Source organism: Microtus oregoni, unplaced genomic scaffold, assembly GCF_018167655.1.
Source record: "Microtus oregoni isolate MIOR12 unplaced genomic scaffold, Mior012 000000F_ref0000247, whole genome shotgun sequence".
Lineage (NCBI taxonomy): Eukaryota > Metazoa > Chordata > Mammalia > Rodentia > Cricetidae > Microtus > Microtus oregoni.
This window is the reverse complement of record NW_024543059.1, coordinates 19,138,581-19,164,188: the sequence shown is the minus strand read 5'-3', so window position 1 is coordinate 19,164,188 and position 25,608 is coordinate 19,138,581. Positions and strand designations below refer to the sequence as shown.

Below are 25,608 nucleotides of genomic sequence, written 5' to 3'. Positions count from 1 at the left end.
GTGGTGTGTGTGGTGTGGTGTGGTGTGTGTGTGTGGTGTGGTGGTGGTGGTGTGGGGTGGTGTGGGGTGGTGTGGGGTGGTGTGGTGTGTGTGGTGTGGTGTGGTGCGGTGCGGTGTGGTGTGGTGCGGTGCGGTGTGCTGTGGTGGGGTGTGGTGTGCTGTGGTGTGGGGTGTGGTGTGGTGTGTGGTGCGGTGCGGTGTGGTGTGGTGTGCTGTGGTGTGGTGTGGGGTGGGGTGTGGTGCGGTGCGGTGTGGTGTGGTGCGGTGCGGTGTGCTGTGGTGTGCTGTGCTGTGCTGTGCTGTGCTGCGGTGTCCTTGTCCTCTAATAGCCACTGTCAGGTGGTTGAACTTGCCAGCCCTACTTTGTAATTTGGTGTTTGAACTTGTTCCAAAGATGTAGTTTGTTTTAATTTCTCTGAAAAGTCATTTCCTCTGAGAGATAACAATTACCCTTTGCTGTTTTGCCCTCTTATATAATAAATGTAGAAAGGCTACTTTCTAGGATCCTTCACTCTCTTTCCCTCTCCTCTCCCCTCCTTTCTCCTTCCCCATCTCAGTGGGGGGTTGGGGAGAGCTGTAGAGGGAGCACTGAAATCAGGGGCAGCGGTGGGGAGAAAAGAGAGATGGTTATGGGGGCAAATAGCAAAGTGCAGTGTCATAACTTTAAATGTCATGACGAAAACTGTTATTTTATACTTAAAACAATAAACAGGTGCTGGAGAGAGGCTTAGCAGTTAAAAGCACCTGTTCTTGCAGAGTTTCTGGCTTTGGTCCCCAGCACCCACATGGTGACTTGCAACCATCCCTAACTCCACTTCCGGGGGTTCCAAAGCTCCCTTCTGAATTTCACATGCATCAGTCCTACACTTGGAGCACATATGTATATACAGGCAAAACACTCATACACATAAAAAAATATTCGAATTTTTTTAAATCAAATAAAAAGAAATTTAAAAATATGTAGTATCATGCATCCTAGTAAGGCATAAAAGTTTTATATTAGTAAAGCTAACTGAGTTCAGGCCTCTTAATTTGGAGACACTATATTTATATTTGCCTTTTCTGTGAATTATTCGACTTAAGCCTTATTTGTCAAGCAGTGACTTTTACCCCATTTTCTATGAAGAAATACTGGAAGCATGACTAGGAACCGTACATTAAAAAAGCATTGAATACCTTTCATAGGACAGACAGGTACTGAGTCTGAGGGTCTCTTCCTAAGAGCAACAGTACCCAGAGAAACAAGTGCAAACTGTGTGAGAGGACAGAGACAAGGAGGGTGCTCCATCGGGGCGGTGCTCCATCGGGGCGGTGCTCCATCGGGGCGGTGCTCCAGAGGAGGAAGAGACAGCTATATGGAGGATGAAGGAACATCTCTAGAAAGAATGGGCAGAATCCCTGAGGAAGAGAGAAACTGATAGGTGCATCCTGACAGGAACATCCTGCATAGCAAACAGCAAATTTCTTGTAAAATGTCTGGAGACAGAGTTGATGCACAAAAGCAGGCAGCCAGTGGGGATCCTTTCTTACTCTGCTTTTAAAACAGTCATTCTGGCAGTGTGGGAATCCCATTATGACAGACCCCAACATAGTTACATGATTTTGTAGTGGAATAAAATAAGGAAAGAATAGATGAGACATAAGCATTGAATGTTCCCGGAGCCTGTCCTGGAACTAGCTCTTGTAGACCAGGCTGGCCTCGAACTCACAGAGAGCCACCTGCCTCTGCCTCCTGAGTGCTGGGATTAAAGGTGTGCACCACCACCACACGGCGAATGTTTGCATTTTTAATCATTATCTGTTTCACATACAGGAAAACAGATTAGAATAGCCAGTAATTTCACCTATATGTTACCCCAGGTCAAACTCTTCACAGCCCATGCATTTTCTTGCTGTCCTTGCCCTCCTTTGAGTTGACCCATTTCTTTTATTACATGGGTGTACACATACACACGCACAGGTGTAAATTACTTTCTGTCATAAACTTGTGTTGCAAGAAGTCCTGGACATTATGTTGATGAATTCTTTGCCAATATGGGAATCCTTTTAATGGCAGTTTGGATAGATGCATGATAGTATATGAGTTCATTTTGCCTCACAGTTTGTAGCAGGTTTTCTCTGTAATTTCTTTGCTTCTTTCTCTCCCACCCTCTCAGTAATTTTCACCAATTACTTTTACATTATTTTGAAATTCAATATTTTCTATTAGTATTTTAAAATTATGTTGGGAGACTGGGGAAAGTGCTCAGTCAGTAACAGTGCTTGGGTTTCGGTCCCTAGCACCCATGTAAAAGTCAGGCATGGCAGTGCACACCTATAATCCAGTGCTGCCGAGGGGAGACAAGAATTCCTGAGGCTTCCTCACAAAGATCCATAGGTTCAGTGAGAGACCATCTAAACAGTAGAATAGAGTGTGATGGAGAAAGATACCAACACTGACCTGGCTTCCTTTCCTCTGTGCAAACACATACACACAGAAACATTACATTGGATGCACGCACCACTTAAATTCTCAAGTGAGAGTCTTTATATTCTCACCCTACTTTTACATACTTTTATACAAAGAAGTTGGTCATTTTTCATATGTTGGTCAGTGTGCCTACACATTACAGAATAAGATATCTTAATCCTATTTAAAAAACTTTGTAGATTTTTTTTTTAAACAGTTTTACTACCTTAACCCTGATTGGCATTGAACTTGCTATATAGACCAGGCTGGCCTGGAACCCATGGAGATCCACCTGCTTCTGCTCTTTGAGTGGTGGGATTAAAGGCATGAGCCACCATTTCTGGTTTTAATGGATATTTCTTAATTGAAATGAATTGATGTTTTAAGATTTTTAAATACAAATTCATAAGCCTTGTGCTAGCATAATTTTTAATTGTGCTAACAACTTTAAGAATATTGAAATTAAATATAACAGTAATCTCAAGGTTTAGATTCTGAGCCTTTACTGGCATTATATCTGATCTACAGCAACTGTATGAAAATATTTCTAAGGGAGCCACATATCGTGGCTTTTGGTTGCCTTGGTGTTCCATGAGGATGAAGACTGGAACTGTGTGAGAGTGGTACAGACCAGTTTGCTGCATCCGTGATGCAGAAATGGGACATCTTACTTACATGGGAAAGCACAGTATTCACACATGAGTATGATATGCTCCACGTTGCTGTTAAACAGGATGTGGTTGGAAATGCCGGTGGGTGTTTTTAACATTCTTTCTTTACTCATGGCATCATGGAAAGTGCCCTCTGGCTAATGGCGTTGGCCATGACTGGTAACATTTAGCTCAGATGACTGACTGTGATTTTGGTTTTGTAGGATGCCTGTCAACTTCTGTTTAAATAGGTTTGCATCTCTTGCTGTCCACTCAGTTCTTCTTAACCTGTTATATAGTATACACAACACATTTACCACTGTAACTATTTGGGGTATAAGTTCAGTGATATTAACAGTTATACCTTTTTTATAACTATCACTACTAGATAACTCAAAACATTTCTATTTTCCCAAAGTGGAACTTTACACCTGTTAAACGATAAGTCTCCATTCCTGTCTTTTGGAAACCATTATCCAATTTCTGGTTTTGACTGCTCTAGGTGCCTTGCACATGTTGAGCCGTGTAGTGTTTGTCCATTTGTGGCTATCTTAGATCATAATATATTTGAAGTTTATACAAGCTGTAATATGTGTCAGCATTTCCTTTTTTTTAATGCTAAATAACATTCATTGTAATATCATATACTTTATTTGTTCACATACACACGCCCCTGACCAACTGAGCTGTAAGTGGAGACTGCTTGTTCGCTTCCCAGCTGCCAAGAATCTTTATTAATTACAACACTGTTTGGCCAATAACTTAAGCTTATTTCTAGCTAACTCTTATATCTTAAATTAACGCATTTCTATTAATCTGTGAATCACCACGAGGGTGTGGTCTAACATTAAGGTTCTAGCTGGCAGCGGGCGTCTTTGTCCTTCGGCAGCTACATGGTGTCTCTTTGACTCCACCTACTTTCTCTCTGTATCTCTATTCAGATTTCCTGCCTGGCTTTACTGTCCTAAGCCATTGGCTAAAACGGCTTCTTTAATAACCAGTGGTAATAAAACATATTCATAGCATACAGAGGGGAATCCCACATCACTGAGCTATGTTAACTGTTCAGCTGTTGTGAATGGTGCTGCTCTGACCACCGTGTGTTAAGTATCTGTTTGAATCCCTGCTTTCATTCTTTGGGGTATATTATCAGAAGTGAAATTGCTGAGTCAAGGTAATTATGGTTTTTAGGCATGGCCACATTGTTTACCACAGTGGCTCTAGCATTTTATACCAGTAACATCCTACCACCAGTTCAAAAGATTTCAATTTTCTCTGCATTCCCAAGGCTTATGTGTTCTTTTTAGGTAACAGCATAATGATTATGAACTGATGACTCGTTCTGGTTTTGATTTGTGTTTCCCTGATATGCTATTTGTATTTGTTAGAAACCTGTGAGTATGAGCTGTCTCAATCTAACCTCACCTTTAAGTGTGTGTCATCTAGCAGTCTTGACTCTCTTACACTTTTTTTTAACTTTACCTCAAGAATATATGAAACTAGACCTGCAACTTCCTTTCACACCTCTTTCCCCTCGGCAAACCTTTTAGAAAACAGGTTTCATCTCAGACTCAACCTAATGAAATCTTATGCATCTTTTCCTCTAAGTTTGCTGTGTCTGTTTGTTGTGGATCTCTCTGCATCTTTTTTGTGGATTCTGCCTTTCCCACAATTTTCCATTTACATCCCTTCTGTATTCTAAAGAAACCTGACCCCGAGCAGCGTGGTGCAGATTCTTCTCTGGTCTTTGTCCTCAGTGTGTTCCCGCCTAGTCTCCAGTTTCCTGTTTTGTCTCTATATTTCTTTAGTGATTTTTCTCAGTACAGTACTCAACTTGTCACCCTCGCCTACCACCCTAGAGAATAAAGCATGCTTTCATTTTACCCCTGTCTTCTATTATTTGCTTAGTGAAACTACTTGTGAAAATCACTGGGAATTTTTTGCTTTTACTAACTATCTGCAGTAAAAGTCTCTAATTTGGATGATGCACATATGCTCTGGAGCCCTGGGTTGTGAATACACGTGATTCATGTGCCCAACAACGATGCCGCATCTTCCCTTAGATTCCTGACAGTCTTGTCACTCAGAAGGCTATGAGGTGTCTTTTTTTCCCCTTCTATTGAAAGTATCATTTTTTCTTCACATAATATATCCATAATATGGCTTTCCCTAGCTCTATTCCTCCCAGTTCCTCCCCAACTCCTCTCTATCCATAGCCACCCTTTTCTGTATCTCATTAGAAAACAAACAGGCTCCTAAGGGATAATAATAAAATAAAACAAGTAAAACAAACCTAACACATCAGAATAGGACAAAACAAACAAACGTGAAAGAGCCCAAGAAAAGTCATAAGAAATAGATACAGATGCAGAGATCCATTTGTTTGCATTCAGAAATCCCATATAAATATTAGACCAGACGCCATAATGTATACACAGAGAACCTATACGGTTAAAAGAGAAATAAAAAATGTAAATAAAATAAGAAAAAATAAGATAAAAAACTCACAGGACCTTATAAGAAAGGTATCTCTGGAAATGTCATTGAGTTTGTTTTCTGTTGGCCATCTGCTCTGGGCATGCGTCCTACCCTTAAAAGTGGTTTGTTTCAGCCACTGTGGTGGGGCACGCATTTAATCCCAGCACTCAGGAGGCAGAGGCCTACAGATCTCGGTGAGTTCAAGACCATCCTGGTCTATAAATTGAGTTCCAGTACACCCTTGGGTTGTTACACAGAGAAAACCTGTCTTGAGAAGGAAAAAAAAAAGTTTGTTTTTTCAATGAGACTCCCTTCGAGAAAACTAAATTTTCATTGCAAGCAGTTGTCGGTTAGATTAGGGAGAGGGAGTGCGTCCACTTCCTTCACTCTAGGACTCCATCTGGTACAGACCCAGTGCTGCTGTCTCAGTCTCTGGTGTGTCCTAGCTGTTTTCCTCATACTTTGTTTGTTTCTTTGTTTTCTCGCACGTGGCTCAAGTTACAGACGGTCATGAGCTGGCATGTGAGTGCTGGAAATAGAACCCAGGTCCTCTGGAAGAGCAGCCATCTCTACAGTGCAGTAGCAGCTTTTTTGGAATTAATTCTTTTCTATAATGGTAGGCAGAGTGGATATGACTTTCCTTTTAGCTTATTGCTTCCCTAACTTCAGAAAACCTAATATCCCACAGTTCTGTAGCTTCTGGGTTAGGGTGTATAATCTCTGAGTCAGCCCACCTGCTATAGTGTGTGGGTGCATGTCTATATGTCTATCTGTCTTAAATATAACATTTGTAGCTTGACCAGAAAAGATGTATATAGGACTAGAAATTTTGTACATAGTAACATACATTGTCTTGGTCAACACATGGTGGTTACTGAACAAAATGCTAAGGCAAGCTTATTGACCACACTGACAGGCTTCTGACATAAACTCTCAGCTCCCTAAGGACAAGGCTTTACATCTTTAAGATTTGGGACAGTGTTTGATCATAGAATGTGTTTAATATGTGTTGTATCTTTTTTGAAAGGAAAGGAAGAATAAAGCTATCTATGATGAGCATCCCCTAGTGCCTCCTTTTTCAAGAAAGTAGCAAAATAAAAAATACTTTTATTTAAAAAAAACATGCTTCAGGAGGAAAGCAAGGCCACATCTATTATGACAAGAAAAATCACAGATAAGAACAAAAATGTTGGCAAAAATGTGGCAAAATTGCCAAATGGTATATCCACTTTGGAAAACAAGCCATAATTCCCTAAAAAGTAAAGTCTAAGTTATCAGGTCCACAATTCAACAGTCCACTTCTAGGTGTTTCCTCAGGAGAAAAAAAAATGTGTGCCCTAAAAAAAGCTTGTATATATTGTGTGTGTACAATGTTCGTGTTAGTGCTCACAGCAGCTGGAAAGTCAAGACAACCCGTTGTTCATAACATGATGAATAGATAAGTACAATGGAGGTCTACCCATACAGTGGAATATTTTTTGGTATTAATAAAACACACTACAATGTAGATGAATCTTTAACATCACATAAGATCAAGAGTGCATGGCTACATTTGTAAGAACTGTTTACAGTAGGCAGAAGAGGGCTCAGTGCTTGTCTAGGACCAAGAGAAAAAGATCTGGATGCTGGCTTTCTTTTTATCGACATGACGGTGCTCTGAAACTAGATGATGGTGAAGATTATACGGCTCTGTGAATAGTCTAAAGCATGGAATTATATGGCCTAAACGACTAGGTTTTGTAGGCCAAGAATTTGAATAAAGATGTTAAAATGCAATTTTTTACAGTTGCACATACTTGGTTGAATACATATTCTTACGCACACATACATATACACACATACAAAATAAACACAGTGTGCATCATTGTCGTTACAAGAGAAAAAGAACATGAGTAGAAGAGCAAGTGAATCTAGATAACTGGTTTTTTTCTTTTCTTTAAATAATATTTTTCATGCAATAATCTGATCATGTTTTTGCCTCCTCCAACTCTTCCCCGATCCTTGCCACCTCCCTACCCATCCAACTTGACTGTCTCTCTCTCTCAAAAAAAAAAAAAAACAGTAGTAATCAAAAAGGTAAAACAAAAAGCCCCCCACACCATCTTTAATTTATTTATTTATTTTGTTATATTTTTTGAGACAGGTAGCTTTGGAGCCTCTCCTAGAACTTGCTTTATAGACCAGGCTGGCCTCGAACTCACAGAGATCCTCCTGCCTCTGCCTCTCAAGTGCTGGGATTAAAGGTGTACGCCACAGCCTGACTAAAGCCCTGCCCATCAAAAAAAAAAAAAAAAGGCCAACAAAAACATGGTGCTCGTTTTGTGGACATGGGGCTGACCCGGGTTTATATACCCAGTGACTCTTCATTGAAGAAAATTAGTTTCTCTTTGCCAGCAGTTATCAGTTGCAAACAGCTTCTCAGTCCACTTGCCCCTCTTTCCCCTCCTCTTCCTCATACATCCCTGAGCCTTGAGGGGTGGATTGGATGAAAGCATCCTAGTTAGGACTAAGTGCTCCAAAATCTCTCAGTCTTCTGCACATTTTGCTGTTGTGGGTCTTTGTGTGACTTTCCTGTCGACTGCAAGAAGCTTCTCTGATGAGGGCTGGGGGGGGGGGGCACTAATCTATGGGTATGGTAGTATGTCACTAGTCATTTTATTGCTATGTTCCCTTAGCAGGATAATAGTAGTAGGCTTCCCCCTAAGCCCATGACTTACCCAGTCCTATGTTCTTGGCCTTTAGCACTGTCAGCTATAGGTTCCAGCTCATAGAGTGGACCTTAAATCCAGTCAACGTTCAGTCACTATTGGACCATTATATCCTACAGGCAGTTAACTGTCGTAAGCCTCGGGGTTGTGACTGGGTGATACTAATGATTGCCCTTTTCCTCTGGTAGCTTTACAGACTACCTTCCAGTATCTTGAATACTAGTCAGTAGGCATGAAACTTTTATCTGGAGTTTCACTAACAACACTGTACCAATGTTGGTTTCTTAATACTGACAAATGTACCATAGTAATTTCAGATGTTGGAAAACAGGAAATGGGGGAGAAGAGTGTCAGTGAACTTTGTGTACTACCTTTGCAAACTGAACTCATTATGGTAACTTATGCCTCTTTTTGTCAAGTTCTTTGATTATAAAATAATTAATAAATAAAATTAGAATATAACCATAAAGGGAAATTTGCGAAACTATAGAAAAGTTGAAAAGAATATTAGTTTATGATCATTCAAGTATAATTGTTCATTTAAATGTTCATTCAAAGTAGGATTTTTTGCCACAAAGGTATGATCATATTAAGATATTTCAGGTACCCATATTTTCAAAAATTAATAATATATACTAATTGTTTTTAAAAAGTGTGGTGCTTCTGAGATTTTAGCTTTCTTGAGCTAGTCAGTTAACTAACTTGTGTTTATTTGACACACACCCAGCCTTGGAAAGAGTCTGGAACTAAAGGTCAGTCACAAGACCTGCAGACATGCCTGAGGCTTCTGAAGAGTGTTTCCTAACACTAGTGTGTCATCACGTAATGTGTTCTCTTTTAAAACGTTATTTTGTTTTCATGCTCATGTATTTTTGCAAAATAGAATATGCTCACTAAATGTAACATACCAGGACCTAAGATGAGAGAAATACAGAGAATGCAGTAAATTCTAGGTGAAGAATGTTTCTTTTAGACGTTGACCCTGGAGCAGCAAGGCTGGTATTGAAAGGGGTTCTAAGGCAGTGTTAGCTTTTCTAAAATTTTGAATGCAGAAAAATTTGGGGGTCTTGAAGAGAGAAAAAGAGCAGCAACATCATTCAGGAAGGTTCATTTCCATGTTCTACGCTCATATTTGAGAACCCCTTAAGCTTTTTTATTTCTATTAAATTTATTTCAATGTTTATGAACCTCTTCCTGTTATAATAATAATAAAGGTGCAAAGGAGTTTTTACTTTTCCCACTTCAAAATGCACTTTTATGTTGAAGTATGTTAGTCTTGACTTATAGCAGAGAAACATCCTGCAGTAACAAAGAGATGGCAAGTTAAAAATCAGAAAATTCTGTGAGCCACAACTTGGGTTTTGGTTGTTTGTTTTAACTTGTTTGTTTGTTTTTGGTTTTGTTTTAAAGAATTTCTGCCGGGGCTGGAGAAATGGCTCAGCAAAGTTCTCATTCAACTTGCTGTGCGTTGAATGCAATTCTTTGTTGTCATCAGCACAGTAGTGCAGTATTTTCTCACTAGTACTCACAAATATAGTGAGTACATACTATATTCTACAGGCCACTAAATAAAAGGATGGCCTCTGTCTTTTGACATTCTTATTATTCATCCGTTTGTTAATTTGTTCACATTATTTAGGATTTCAGTTGAATTTCAGTGGGATTAGAAAATTAAAGGGCTTGTAAAAAAACATTTAACATTTTATACTTTGGTTGAGGGTCTAATTTATATGTAAACTATTCAGTGGGCTAGGATTATAGTTAAATGGTAGATCACTTGCCTATGGTCGACATATATATACACACACACACACACAGAGAGAGAGAGAGAGAGAGAGGGAGGGAGGGAGGGAGGGAGGACACCTGTAGCGTGAAAAGGGAGGAAAGGTACATAAAAATAAAAAGTAATACAACAAAATATTTTTTAAAATAAATGGAAAAATTCTGTGAAACACTATGAGACAAGGAACCCCCAAACTTGTCCTTGAGTTCATTTTCTGTTGTCCATCTTCTGCTGGGCATGCAGCCTACCCTTAAGAGTAGTTGGTTTCACAGTGAGACTCCCTTGGAAGAAACAGAAAAGTTTCATTTGCAAGCAGTTATCAGTTGGAGATTGCTTCTGGGATGTCCATGTCCACTTTTCTGTTTAGCTCTAGGACCCCATCTGGTGCAGACTTGCACAGGCCCTGTGCGTGCTGCCTCTGTCTCTGAGTTCATGTGTATCTAGAAGGCCCTGATTCCTTAGTGTCCTCCATCCTCTCTAACTCATACACTCTTTCCTCCCCCTGTTCTGCAGAGTTCCCTGAGCCCTAGGATTGAATGTGCTAAGGTCTCTTACTCTCTGTAAAATATCTGACTGTGGATCTCTGTGTGTCTTAGTTAGGGTTTCTAGTTCTGTGAAGAGACTCCATGACCACAGCAAGTCTTAAAAAAAATAAAAGAAAATATTTAGTTGGGTGGCAGCTTACAGTTTAGAGGTTCAGTCCATTATCATCATGGCTGGGAGTGTGGCAGTGTGCAAGCAGACATGATGCTGGCTACTTCTTGGTCAGAAGGTAGCAGGAAGTGGTCTGTGACACTTAGGGACGCTTACACAAAAGAGACTTTAAAGCCTGCCTCCACAGTGACACACTTCCTTCAACAAGGCCACACCTCCCACTAGCACCACTCCTATGTGTTTCTGGGGGCCTGGTACATTCAAACTACCATACTGTGTTGTTCTCCTTTGCTGCAGGAACAAGTCTCTCTGATGATGGCTCAATCTATGAATATAGCAGAATATCATTAGGGGCCATTTTAATTTTTAGACCAATAATAGGTCTCTGGGCTATCTAGTCCCAGCTTCTTGGTCACCTAAGCAGTGTCGGGTATAGGCTCCATTTCTTGGATTAGATGTTGGTTGGTTACTCCCACAAACTCTGTGCTACCATTGCACTTGGATGTCATACAGGCAAGAACTCATCATCAATCCAGGGGGTTTTTACCTTACTCCTGGAACTTCTTTAGCGAAGGAAATTTGAAGTGTTAACTTTTTGTTCTAAGCAAAGAGTTAGTGATATCCCGTAAGCTTTTATGTAGAAGGTTTAATTTGTATTCAGTTATTTTCTTTAATATTTCTTATATGAACTGTGGGTTACTTAATAGTTTTATCTTTACACTTTTTTTTTTCTCTTTTTAAGATTGGTGTGGGATTCCAGTCTTTTGATTTGGGCTTCTGGTTTAATAGTATTGTGGTTAAAACAAAAAAGCAAAGTTTTTGTGATTTTAATCCTGTTAAATCTGCAACTTATCTTATGTATTAGAGGCCAGAAGTTTTATTTTATTTTGATGTGTTTTGTGTGTCACCGTATGAATATTCCAAGTGCACTTAAGAATGCCCTGCTACGCGTTCTGCATGTTAGTTAGGTGGGATGGCTGGATGTCTCTGAAGTTTTCTAGATCCTTGTATCTATCTGCTTGTTCTGTTGTAGGGTCCTGGGAACAGAGTGTAGAAATGTCATGTTAATTTAAAAGCACACATTACTTAAACGTCAATGAAGTTAGTAGGTTGTAATGATAAGGTGGGTAAGCAGTGGGTCTTAAGGGAAGGAGTCCATTTGCACTTCCAAGCCTTGCACACTTCAGGGTGCCAGTCCTGCTGTGTTTTACCCTTCTGAGCCTGCTGCCTTTGGTTTAACTGAAGTGATGCGAACTTCTTGTAGATATTATGATCATTTGATGAGAAAATGAGTTGGAATTCTCTTTAGTGTTTCAAGACAGGGTTTCTCTCTATAGCCCTGACTATCCTGGAACTTACTCTGTAGGGCCGGTGAGTGCTGAATTCTGTGACCTTTTCCCATTGCTTTGTAAGCATAATTACTGACAGTCTTTTCAGAGCTTTTAGCTCAATGTAGATTGCCTTGTTTATATTACAGTAGAGTTTGATGGGCTTTTGGCATAATTTTAATTACTTTGCAATAAAATATTAACATTCAGAAGTTGTGAACAATACATAGATTTTTGGAGCTATACAGTTACCTGATTGTCTGAAACAAATGGTTTTTCTCTTCCAGATCAACCGAGAAAGCTGGTGTACCATAGAGCCATGCCGTGAAACAGCATCTCTTTTGGCTTCCAAACAGAGCTCAGGTAGGCCTGTTCATAGTCCTGCTTTGAAGTAATAATTTGATGTTGTGATCTGCCATTCTGGAATTCATTACACAATAATTCAGAAGACATGCATATGTATAGGTTAGTTTGTAAGCACGATTTCATAATCAAAATAAAAGCACTAAGGTTTCCCTTAATTTTACTTTAGGAATTATTAGTCAAACTCATGTGGCTTTATGAGTTGTTATTCATTTGTAAAGCAATGTGGTGGTGTAAACTATAAGAATGTGTTGCTGTGGACCAAACCTGTGATTCTTATTTTTTGACTGTGTTAATGCAAAAACTAACACAAGAATTTATAGCTCTTGTCTCAAAGAGGCTAAGAGATAGTTTATTTTAGAGCCAAATTTGAGCGACCATAGCCTAGGAACACAGACAGGATACCCCAAATTCCATGTTCCGATTTAGAAGCGGTTTCATAAAGAAGTTTTTATAGCAATAAAATATAGAAAGCCATAAATGAATAAATTAAATACTTTGGTGAGAATGAATGATGCTCTGCTTTAAGCCTCAAATGCCATCTGATGATATTTTTAGCTTTGGGTTTAGTGGAAGGTAGCAGTCTGCTCCATTTATATATTCCAAAAGATTCTTTTGTCTATTAGTCACAGGATATTATTCCAACATAGAGGTAGATAAGGAACGGCTCTTCTGGGGGCTAAAGCTAGCCAAAATAAGGTAATTAATCTCTGGACCTGCAACATTCCAGCTTCTCCACATCACAGTGGTCCTAATCAATCGGTCTTTGCAGACACAGTGTCTTTCCAGGAAGTCTCAGTGACAGCTGCGTATTTCAGGGACTCTTCTGAAAGTATAACCAGCTACCCGAGAATGAAACTTCTGCCATGTGATTGTTGAGTAAAATCTTGGGATTTGAATATTCGAAATACGGAAGGACCTCTAGACATCATGGCTCAATCTATTTCATTAAGGAAGTAGATTTGAGTTGCAGTTTTTTTTTTTTTAGTTATAAACTGATTGGCCTAGTAGCTCAGACTTCTTATTAACTCTTATAACTTATATTAGCCCATTATTCTTGCCTATGTTAGCCACATGGCTCGCTACCTTATTCAGCAAGGCAGTCACATCTTACTTCTTCTGTGGCTTGGACAGGACTGAAAACCAAGCTTTTCTCTTCCCAGAATTCTCCTGTTCTGGTCACCCTGCCTCTAGTTCCTGCCTGGCTACTGGCCAATCGGCTTTTATTTAAAATATAATTGACAGAATACAGACCATGGTCCCACACCACATCCCCTTTTCAGTTTTCTGAAATCCTAGCCCCCATCATGGTTTAGAAAACTTAGTCATACAGTTAATCTTGTATTACTCCCCCATCCATTTATACGGTGTAGTAGAATACATTGAGTGTAATAAATATTATTTGATAGGTTTTTACTGACCCTATCCCAGACCTAAAACCAAGAAACCAGTAATTACAGATTACCCAGCAGCTATTTAAAGTGTATTTAAAAAAAAAAAGCTATTAAAAAAGTATTTAAAAATACACATAGAGTTGATACAATTACTTTCTTCACAGAAAATTAAAACTCTTTACATATTTTTTCATAAAAGGACCTTCCCCTAATGATCTTGAGTTGCAGTTTTTTTCAAGTCATAATCATGAATTGTTCAAACACCCCTTTCCAGTATAACTCCCAGAATCAGCAGTGTGGTCGTACAGTAAGGATTAATGAAGCCTGCGTTTCACTTAGGCATATGTACCACACACCTGCAGTGTGCTCCACCCGTGCCACTGTCTAGTTACTACATTTCTAATTTGCTGTTTACCGTCAGGACAACTCTGTAGGGATGTACTCGTCATCCCATTTTACTGGTACAGAAGCAAACACCTACAGGGCTAAATTACCTGGGATTTGTCTGTTAAGCAAGATCCATCTAAACATCCTAAAATCAATGTTCTTTGCTCTTGTTTCCAATTCAGTCTTTAATATATTCCTCTTCATTAGGAAGGGAGTATAGGAAAAAAGTAAGGATTCTGTCTCTTTCCTCATCCCTATTTTCCCCCAGGCACAATATCAAGATGGTTTTTTTTTTTTTTTTGGTGTTTTCCAAGAGGCGGTAATAGAAAAACCCACCAACTGTACTAAGTCATTGTTTACTGTATAGAATGGGTGGGGGGCTAAAATACCCATAATTATGGTCTTTTGAAGAAACCGTATGATTTCCATTGAACTAACAATGTGAAATTATCCACTAAGCTCATAATTGTGACTGAAAGATTTAAGACTAACTTATAGATCCTGCCTCCTTATTATGGTATTCTTTTTATAATTCTGCAATGAAATTGTCTCTTACTGTGTTAATTTGTACCACAAGGTTGTGAATAGCCCATTCTGGAAGAATACATTAAATGTCTTCCCAGAACCTAGCCAAATGCCTAACAGAAAAAGTAACTGTGTCAGTTAATATACCTGAAAGCTACTAATTTATTAGACTATGACCTTTCTAACTTTGTAAATATCTAAAGTAGAAGAGAGGCTAGGAAAGCAAAGAGGTGGGTGGAAAATAGAGAAAATGACTGAATGTTGGTATAAAACAGAAAGTTAATTTTTTTTAAAGGTATCAGTTAAATAAATGTTCTTTTTCAGAATGCGAAAGCTTCTTAGATGACGGACTGGGCACAGAGTGTGCCTCAAAAGAAGGCGTGCTTCAGAGAGGATCAGGGAGTGATCCTGACCTCTTTCCCTCACCCAGTGACGAAATGGGCAGCATCATCTTCTCCAAGGTATTAGAGGAGCCTTCTGTTCGTTCTCCTAGTCTCATTTGGCCTTACTTAACCCTTTTTTACTGTAATTTTTTCCACTTGTGCTCATTGTCATTCCATGACTTTAATTTGTGGCTCTCGCTAATGGACTGTGATCCAACTAGGCCATGTCTTCTGTATTCTGAGTGACTGTGTGGGGACTTACTTTGTTTTGCCTCCTTCTCTTCCTCCTCCCTCCCTTCCCTTTCTAAGCTGCTACAAACAGCCTAGCTGGATCACTCAGAAAGGAGGGGTAGAAGTATTCTATTTGAAGAAGGGAAATTCCTCATTGCCAGGGCTTAGAAACAGGTATTGGCCAGGTTATTGGCTGTATCTTCTGAAAAATCATGGCTGGTTACATGAGTGTTTTGAAGCTTGCGTTGAAGTTCAAAAAGCATGGGAGTTCCCTTTAGAATGAACTAAGTCAGATGACAGTGAACACCCTTCAGTGGTTAGGAAGGGACCGCAGCTCAGACTGCATGATGTCATATATATAAACTAACCATAGAGTCATTCTGATTAATGTGTGGATGCCTGGAACTCACTAAGTCTGGTGACGTCATCTTTCATCCAGACTGCTTAATTGGGACTTTCTAGATCTCTGGTGGAGAACTTAAGCTTTTCCTCTGGTGAAGAGCTAGGGAAGATGGCGGTTAGAAGCTTGAGTTCGTTTCTGTGTGTAGCAAGTTCTGTTTTGTCTTCTAAGAGGGCAGGACATGCTGTACTCAGTTACATGCTACAAAAGATTTTCCTAATAGAAGGACTGAAGAGGCAAAAACATTGTAGCAACTGTGAAGAAGAGTCTTCCTTCTGGTTTTCTGACTTTGAAGAACTTCTGAGAGCAGTTTTGTTAGTGGGTGATTAAATGGTCCAAGACAGTATGATGTTCCCGTGTTTAACTGTTGCGGTATAGGCGCCATGTCATAAAATTCTACTCTTTACATTTTTGTCCATCAGTCCTCATATTCCATTTGTTCTTCCCTCGCCCTTTCTACTTCCTTTAATTGTCTGTGATTCCTTGTGATTGTTCCTTTGATTGTCTTCTGAGGACTCTTGAAAACATTTATGGTACGACTAGGATTTCTGTCTTTGTCGCTGGCTAGCCAGGTTATTGGTGCATGCCTGTAATCGCAGCACTCAGGAGGCTGAGCTAGGAGGATTGTGAACTTGATGTAGTAATTCGACCCAGTCTTGAGGGGTTTGGGGAAGATTTGCCTTTAAAGTCATATAGGAAGAGAAGAGCCAGTGTTTTGCTTGGGGACCTTCTTTGTTTTGCCTCCCTGCCTCCCTTTCTTTCCTTCCTAAGCTTTTAACAAATGCATTTTTTAAATTACAGTTTTGGGGAGGAGGGATGTGTGCTTCCACACTCATGTAGAAGTCAGGATAAATCTTCTAGATTTAAAACTGGCTCATAATGATGGGAACTGGCTGATGAATGCTTAAGAGATTATCAAGCAACTGTGTATGCTTGTGTATCCTGATAGTAAAAACTTTCAAGATTTATTTTTATGTCTAAGTATGTTGAGACTGTGGCTCATAGAGGCCAGAAGCAGGCACTGGATCTCCCAGAGCTGGAGTTAGAAATTGTATAAGATGCCCAACATGAGTCCTGGGAACTGAGCTCAGGATCTTGACAGTAAATGTTCTTAACTGCTGGGCCATCTCTCCAGCTTAAGATTTGTTATTTAAAAGTTGAATAACCTTCCTCCAGGAACCATTTGTTCGCCTGCCGTTTAGATATATAACTAGTGGATGGCTTGTCCCAGGTGTTACCTTCTCCTCAGAGAGACCATTATTTCTGATCACTAAATTGCATGGTTTGCTTACTTAAAAAAAAATTAGAATTTTTTATGCTTTACCATCTTACTCAAACTATTAAAAGCATGCGGGAGATATTCATATAAAGAAACTTTGCTGCACATCTTTTCCAGGAAGAGTAGACATTATTTTTTAAAGCTGAAACATGCTCCTCAGACAAACTTCCACCTACATTGTAAACTGGAGTGCCTAAAGAAAGCTAGCTGGCTTTTCCCTGGCGCTCGCTGTTTGCTTCCTTCACCAAGTGTCAGTCCCCCTCCCTGACTTAGAAATAAATCAATTGGAAATGAAATTAAAAAAAAAAAAGAAAAGAAAAGAAAGCCAGCCAGGGCAGATGAACTTTCACCTTTATGCATGCATGAGAATGCCCAGATGGGCTGGACCTGGGTGTGGGTGGAAGTTGGGATGTTTCCTCCCATTTCTTCTTCCAAAGATGTGAATGACCAATTTTCCTAGGATTTATAAAATTGAGGGCTAGTTTATAATACAAGACACTGACCTGAATTTTATATACATACATACCATGTATTGTATGTACATATGTTGTTATGGTCTACTGGCCTCGAGTCACCTGCCACTACCCCTCGTGGGACCGGCCTTCCCCCCCCTTATATCTTTAAAAAAGAATAACATATATACATACAAATATTTGTATGTATATAAAATTTCATATGTCCAGCAACCCAGGTAGGTAGCTTTGTCCCTTATACCATACAAGGAATAGGTGTTGGTTGGTGTGTGCTGGCTAGTTTTATATCAGCTTCACCCAGGCTAGAGTCAATTGAGAAGAGAGAACCTCAATTGAAAAAATGTCCCTGAACAAGCCTATGCTGCATTTTTCTTTTTTCCTTCTTTCTTTCTTTCTTTCTTTCTTTCTTTTTTTCTTTTTAGTGTCTAGCTCACTGTCAGTGGTACCACCCCTGGGCTCTATAAAGATCTAGGCTGAGCAATCCATGAGGAGCAAAGCTTGTAAGCAGCACCCTTCGTGGCCTCTCTTTTAGCTCCTGCCCCCAGGTTCCTACCGTTTTGAGTTCCTGCCTTGACTTCCCTCTGTTGGACTGTCATGTGGAAGTGTAGGGTGAGATAAACCCTTTCCTCCCCAAGTTGCTTTTGGTGGTGATGTTCTATCACAGTAATAGGAACCCTAAGACAATTAGTAAAGAAGTTTGCCTAAAATAACTGTACGACTGAGTAGCAGAACTGAGGCTTAACTTTAAAGGCTCTTCCTGTTTTGTTACTTTACTGTCAGTCTCTTCACTGCGGCTCTAGAAATCAACGATTTAAGTCGAGACTGTGTTGGTAGATGGGCCGTCAACTCTCTGGCCATTATTGAGGAGAGTGCTGTCAATGTCACAGTCTTCCGTAAGACTTCCCAGGGCCTTTCCCTCCACTCTTTTCCGTCTTTAGGGGCTGGAGGGAGTCTTTAGGCCAGCCATTGCAACACGCTTTTCTGTGAACTCTGAGTGGTGCATTAGGTCACTTCCTGCAGCAGTTTGTTTCTCTCTGGCCCTCGGGAAGTCTCTTAACAACATGCACCTCCTGGGAAATGTGACTCTGTGATGAGTGTCAAGAGCTTAGAGTTTATTCTTACAAATAGTTGCTGGTTCCCAAGTTCAGTATTAGATCAGCAGCATAAAGCTTACACTTTGTTGTTAAAGTGAGATGGAGTCCTGTGATCCTTTTTGGCACTAGCTGAGGAAATATGCTTGATATACATGACTGTGATCCGGGACTTGAGGTTCTTAGATAGAATGCTCCACATGGAAAGATTATGTGATTTGAGGCATGTGATGAGTGTTTAAAATGTGAGCTCTTGTTTTTCAAGATTATCATGTCTTGTGTATAAAATAGATAAGTATTTGTTTCGTAAATAAAGGGCTATTCATTTGGCAGTATTAAACATGATTTCTTCAGGTGTAGTATCAACCTATAAAATGTGTGACAGTTTTTTTCTGTCTTGTGATTAGTAGTGTGTTCATCTTTCTGTAGATAAATACATTGATCATATAACTTTCTAAGAGAAAGGCATCCCCCCAAAATATTGTATTATAAAATACACACATACAAAAAAATAGAACTGTTGGGTCTTGCAGTGAATACCCACATACTTACCTTCCAGCTTCTGTTATTTTTTATTGTTTACTTATTACATAGCTGTGCCTCTGTTCATAGCCAGTCTGCCTAAATTACATTTCAAAACAAATTCCAGGTGTGTCCATACACATCATGTGTAAATTCTTAGAAGCAGTATTTTTCTATACTTGAGAGATTGGGGTGTGTGTGTGTGTGTGTGTGTGTGTGTAATTTATATATAGATCCCAAGAATCCCGTTACTTTTGGTAAATACATCCTCCACCTTTGTAACCTGGAGCTACATGAGCACATAGGCTATAAGCATGACTGGGAAAAGTCTCCTCACATGACTCCCTTTTCAGTGGCCATTCAGCCCTCCAGAAGAAACACAAAAGATGTTTTTTTCTCTGATTCAGAAAGTCATCTAAGTGGGAGCTGAAGAATATTGTTTCTCCTACACAACCCTAGGAGTGGAATTCTTAGTCATACAAGAAACTGGCCCCCTCTCTACTGTTCTCGCTCATGATGTGTGTGGATCCCAGTCACTCTGCATCCTTAGTAACAAACACAGTTGTTTTAATGTTAACGTTTCTGGTATCCATGCAGTGTTAGCTCATTATGGTTTTGATTTGTATTTCCTGACAACTAGTGATATTAAACAGATTTTCACATGTCCATTGGCAAGTTATGTGTCTTCCTGTATAGTGTGTCTGTTCATATCTTTGCCCATTAAAATAACTGGATTATTTGTTGGTGCAGAGGAGTGGATGTTATATATCCTGGATACTGCTCCTTTGTTAGGTTCGCCATTTGCAAATGTTTTCTCTTTCATCACTTACATAAAAGTGTCTTGGTTAGCTAAAATGTCTAATTTGATGAGATAATTTAACAGACTCTTGTTCAACTTACTGCTTTGTGTGTCTTCTTGTTTGCTTTTCTGTGCCTGTGTTGATGTTTTGCTTTAAAGGTTTATATTTTTTGGCTTTTATTTTCAGGATTAAGCTGTATCTCAGTATTATATTTATAACTTTAAAAACAGCTTTGTGGTTTACTTAGGAAGATTCAATCCTGGCTGTTTTTAGAACCATGTGAAGATCTTAAAAAGCGGGTGGAAGCACCTGGCTCTGCCTGCTGGCCAGCAAAATTAAAGTCTTGAGTTAACTTTTTTTCTCACCTCTAAAATGGAAATAAGTATATTTACTAAATCAAATAATGGGAAGAATTAAAAGGGATACGATATCTAAATTACTTGTAAAATCTCTTGTGAAAAACATGCTGTACAAAACTACCAAGGAACTTATAAAAATTTTAAAATAAAAAATAAAATCTCACATTGAGGTAAGCACCTAATAATTATGTTCAAATTTATATCATAATTATTTAATAATAGTAATAGTTTCTAAGTTTTTATATGTATAATGCTCTTTTATTTAGGCCTTTCCATTGATTTTAAGCAAAACAGTGTCTTTGGACCATTTTATGACCCAGCTATCTATTTAGGGTCATTGTGTGTACCAAGCAGCCACACTCATGCCCATTTGCTGCATAGAGTACTCGTAGGGACTTTAGCTACCCTGACTGCTTTTGCAAATTTTTAGTATTATACAAAGTCTAAGGGAAAAGACAGTGGTAAAGGTGGGAGGAGGGTTGTATGTTTTTCAATCCTACTTTCAGAATTAAAAATAAGCATAAAAGCTCAAAGAAGAGGGCTAGAGAGATGGCTCAGAGGTTAAGAGCACTGGCTGCTCTTCCAGAGGTCCTGAGTTCAATTCCCAGCAACCACATGGTGGCTCACAGCCATCTATAATGAGATCTGGTGCCCTCTTCTGGTGTGCGGGCATACATGGAAAAAAATATTGTATACATAATAAATAAATTAATTTTTTAAAAAAAAAGCTCAAAGAAGAAATGGTTTATTGGTCAGCCACAGCTGTAGACTAAGTCTCAGTTTCTCTGATATTTTTTTCTCCTACCTCTTACATGTACTTTCTCAGTCTCTTCTATTCTTTTTACTCTTTGTCCTTAACATTTGATGCAGCAGAGTAGGGAGAAGGATTTGAATTATGTCAAGACCCCAAATAGCTAGTTTTTAATTCCACATAAATCAAATATCATGAATTGAAGCCATAGTACCACTCTTCTAGGCCAGTGGTTCTCAACCTTCATAACACTGCAACCCTTTAAAACATTTCCTCATGTTGTGGTGACTCCAGCCATAAAATGATGTTTTTGCTACTTCATAACTGTAATTTTGCTACAAGATATCTGATATGCGATCCCTGTGAAAGGGCCATTCAATACCCAAAGGGGTTGCAACGCACAGGTTAAGAACTGATGGTTTAGGCAAATATTTTGGGATCCATGATCTCTTTAAAGAGAAAATGACATACTAAAGAGCTTTTAAGGAAGACTTCAGAATTTAGGCTTAGAACATCTTATTAGAGAGGTTAAAAGTGATAACTTTCTCTCTTCTAATAAAAAGTAGAAACACAGTGTGGATAGGGTCTAGTAAATAGTGAATTAACAGTTTCACATCTTATTTTATATATCTCTCTAAGATTTTATATCTTACACTTAGTGGATCTAGGAACTAGAATTTTCTTTGGAAAAGAATTCAAGTTTCTAAGAATCTTGTATTTCTTCCACTTTGTATTAATTATGATTTAGACAGTGCCTTTCCATAACTAACACAGAAGACCCAAAAACCATGAATTTATGTCCTGAATACCAGAGAGGTCATGTCTTCATGCCAGCACCCAGGAGGCTTAGGTCAAAGGATCTAGCATTCAAGGTCAGTCTTGTACCACACAGGGAGATCCTGTCTTAACAAGAAAGAGGAGGCCGGGCGGTGGTGGCGCACGCCTTTCATCCCAGCACTCGGGAGGCAGAGGCAGGCGGATCTCTGTGAGTTCGAGACCAACCTGGTCTACAAGAGCTAGTTCCAGGACAGGCTCCAAAACCACAGAGAAACACTGTCTCGAAAAAAACAAAAAAAAAAACAAGAAAGAGGAGGCAGCATTCTTATTAGATAGAACGGTGTGGCTAAATGTCATGCTTCTGTTAGGGTAAATATGACTACTATAGAAAATGCATGACTGTATATGAAGCTGACTTCTGGTTAGGGCACTCACAGTTTTCATTGTTCTTTTTATTACTTTTTTTACATTTTATTTGCTTATTTATTTTGGGTGTGTGTGTGCATGTCCAGAGTGAAGGTAAGCAGAAGCCCAAAGTGTAGAAAGGTGCCGTTCACAGGTGGTGGTGTGCCTTTGTGTCAAAGATACTATCTAGGCTTTAAAAAGACTCCAACTTCAGGGCTGTTTTCCATCCCAATGAGAAAAGGGCTCATTAGTTCTTGTGAATCTTAACCTTTTTTAAGAGTTTCTCTTAAAAATTGTCTTCCTTTACCTTTTTGTTACATTTCCAGTTGTTGTGTGTATGCATGGGTGTGTGTGCCATGCCGTATTTGTGGAAGTTAGAGAACAACTTGGAGGAGTTACTTCTCCTTCAGTTAGTCTTATGAAAACACTACTTCAAAGTCTGTGGGCTCGGCATCACACACGTCTAATCCCAGTACTCGGGAGGAATGGCAATTTCTGTGAGTTTAAATTTTGTGAATTTAAGGCCAGACTGATCTACGTGATGACATCCAGGGCTTTATAGTGAGAGCCTGTTTTAAAGATTTTCTTTAATGTCACCAAATGTCTTGATTAAGGGTATTTATTATGTGTGCCTTTACCTATTTCTTGTTCCTTGTCTAATGAAAAGCCAAAATAACATTTTGATCTTTTATGTCATGTGAAATGGAGTCAATCTTTCCTTCACTCATCATGTTGTGCACTTGATATCTCTCACTAAGCAGAAAATGTCAAGCTACTAGAACAAGATTTGCGTAATTCCTCTTAGGTACTAGAGTTTAGCCAGGAAAGGAGCATTATCGCCTTATTAAACACCTTATTAGGATTATTTTATGTGATTTGGCTTCAGAACACTCAACCAGTTCTCACTAAGGTGAGAAATAGTAGCATGCAGACTTTTGGTGGAATTAAAACTGTTGGGCAGTTTTCATAAGTAAACAACAGTCATACTTGGCTTTAGAATAGTAAATTCTCTACCTTATTGTAGCTATACAGGCTGACTTGTTTCAGTTTGATGTTCTAAAAAACCTAGTATGAGCTTAGAGTTTCATATAGCAGAAACCCTAGAGACTATTGAATGGTTCTCCTCATTTTGGTTGATGGTGGGTTGAAAGAACTAAACTAAGAATTGTTTTTTCTCCACTAAAAAAAAATTAGTGTGTCTTCTGTATAGTCTAGTGCCTTTAGTAAAATGACAAAGTTATAAATCTAGAACATTACTCTATTGGAAGCCAGGAGACTTAGATTCTAACTGAAGTCATGGGTTTGAAAAAATGATCAGCTTGAAGTCTGTTATTAATCTTGCCTGTGTCCAATCAACTATGAAGCATTGGCTTGGTCTGTCAGAACAGGATATCTCCTTGGTTCTGTTGGCTTCAACACTGCTCTCTCTGTTGCAGCCCGAGGAAGAGCAGTTGCTTTGTGACAGCACAGGCTCCAGCTCCTCTACAGATGACGCAGCTTCCCTGGATCGGCACTCTTCTCATGGCAGCGATGTGTCCCTTCCTCAGACTTCAAAGTTGAATAGGTCCAGGAATCATCAGGGCTCAAATGGCTTTTCCAGCCATGGCGTGGGACCTGAGCGTCGAGAGAGCGAGAGTGAGCCTGCCGGCTCTGGTGAGATGGAGGAGGAAGAAATGGACAGCATCACTGAGGTGCCTGCAAATCGCTCTTTCCTGCGGAGCTCCATGCGCTCTCTTTCCCCCTTCCGGAGACATAGCTGGGGTCCTGGGAAGAATGCAGCCAGCGATGCAGAAATGAACCAGCGGAGGTAAGATGAAGCCTGTGCATTTCATAACTCAGTCTGTGTTCTCTTTTGGGAAGTATCTACTTTATTGTTACTGGTTTTAAAAAAAAAAAAAAAGAGGAGACATTGGTCTCTTTTCTCTAAAAGGTAACCCAGGCTTGGCAACCAGGCAGAGGTGCATTCTGACTCCACCCTGGGCAGCCCCTTGAGCAGTGTGAACTTTCCTTTCAATGTATTTGTGATAACGTAAACTATTACTGTCAAATAGTGAGTAAATAATAAGCCTGATCAATCAGTGAAATTCATGAATCTGGAAGAGAAAATTCTGTTAACTTATGAAATCTTACAGTCTCAACACATCTGACTGGTGTGGTGTTTCCTGAGGATCACAGCCATATGTTTCTGATACAGAAATTTGATAATGTCTAAATTATCAGTATGTAATTCCCAAGAGGATACAAGACGCATACACTAAAATTGTTGGGTTTTTCCTATCTGTCGTACAGTTTGGGGAATTTTTACAAGTATTACCCAGCTTGTAAGTTTGGCAGCAGCCTGTAAGAAGTTGGATTGGCTTCTGACCTCTTGACTTTAATTCTATAGACCCATATTGTAGTATCTAACAGGTTGCTGGTGTGCTTGCCCGAGATCTGCTTTACCTGGCTAAAAAGATGCTCTCAGCCAGGAAAAGAGGGTGCTGCTTGTTTTTAGTTTTGACTGATTTTTGAAATAGGGTCTTGCTGTATATCTCTAGCTGACATGGAACTCATTGTTTAGTACAGGCTAACAATTAACTCCAGACAGTTCTCCCTCGCTTAATCTTTGAATTTCTGAATCTGCAGACAGGAGCTACCATACTCAGTTACTGATAGTTGCTTTAAAACAATTGTTATAAATAACACAATTATTCTTTTCCTTCCTCATTATATTAAGGCTATAAGTTCATGTAATCTTAATCAAGTCGGGGTTTTTTGTTTTGTTTTGAGACAGAGTTTCATGTAGCCAAGACCAGCCTGAGTGTCACTATGTAAGGCAGGCTTAGCCTCCTGATCCTCCTGCTTCCACCACCCAAGTGTTAAGATAACAGACATTCACCTCCTTTAATTTTTTAATATGTATGAGTGTTTTACCTGAATATGTATCTGCACTATGTGTGTGCATGGTGCCCAAGGAGACCAGAAGAGGGCATCATGTCCTCTAAAACTGGAGGTACAGACAGTTGTAAGCCACAGTATGGGTGCTGGGAATCGAAATCCAGTCCTCTAGAAGAATAGCTAGTGTTTTAATTACTGAGCTATTTTTCCAGACCTTCATTTATTCTTTTAATCAGCCAACATACATTGAGTATTCTTTTTAGGTCTGGCAGTATCATAGGTTCTAGAGAAATAGAGGTAAACAAGATATTACTCCCTGCCCTTGCAGAGCTCAGATTCAAACTATACTTCACTGGTTTGCCCATTTTTTTCAGACTCTTTTCATAGCATATTGTCTTACATTGTTTTTTAATCTTCTCTATGATAAAGGTGTTGTTTTTCCCATAGTTGCCAATTAGAGGACTGTTCCAGACACTTGACATCATCTACAGTAGAATCTAGGTTTCTAATCACAGTCAAATCTTTATACAATCTCTTATTA

General features: G+C 39.3%; 1 protein-coding gene across 7 annotated transcripts in view; it reads left to right on the top strand.

Moving 5' to 3' along the window:
• The window catches only part of Akap13 (A-kinase anchoring protein 13), a 262,036-nt gene that overhangs the window by 160,226 nt on the left and 76,202 nt on the right, over positions 1 to 25,608 (top strand). For all 7 annotated transcript variants that reach the window (XM_041654836.1, XM_041654846.1, XM_041654825.1 and 4 more), the window contains 3 exons: positions 12,338 to 12,413; positions 15,044 to 15,180; positions 23,627 to 23,997. In XM_041654836.1, coding sequence (XP_041510770.1) covers positions 12,338 to 12,413; positions 15,044 to 15,180; positions 23,627 to 23,997 — 584 coding nt within the window. The remainder of the gene's footprint in view (positions 1 to 12,337; positions 12,414 to 15,043; positions 15,181 to 23,626; positions 23,998 to 25,608) is intronic.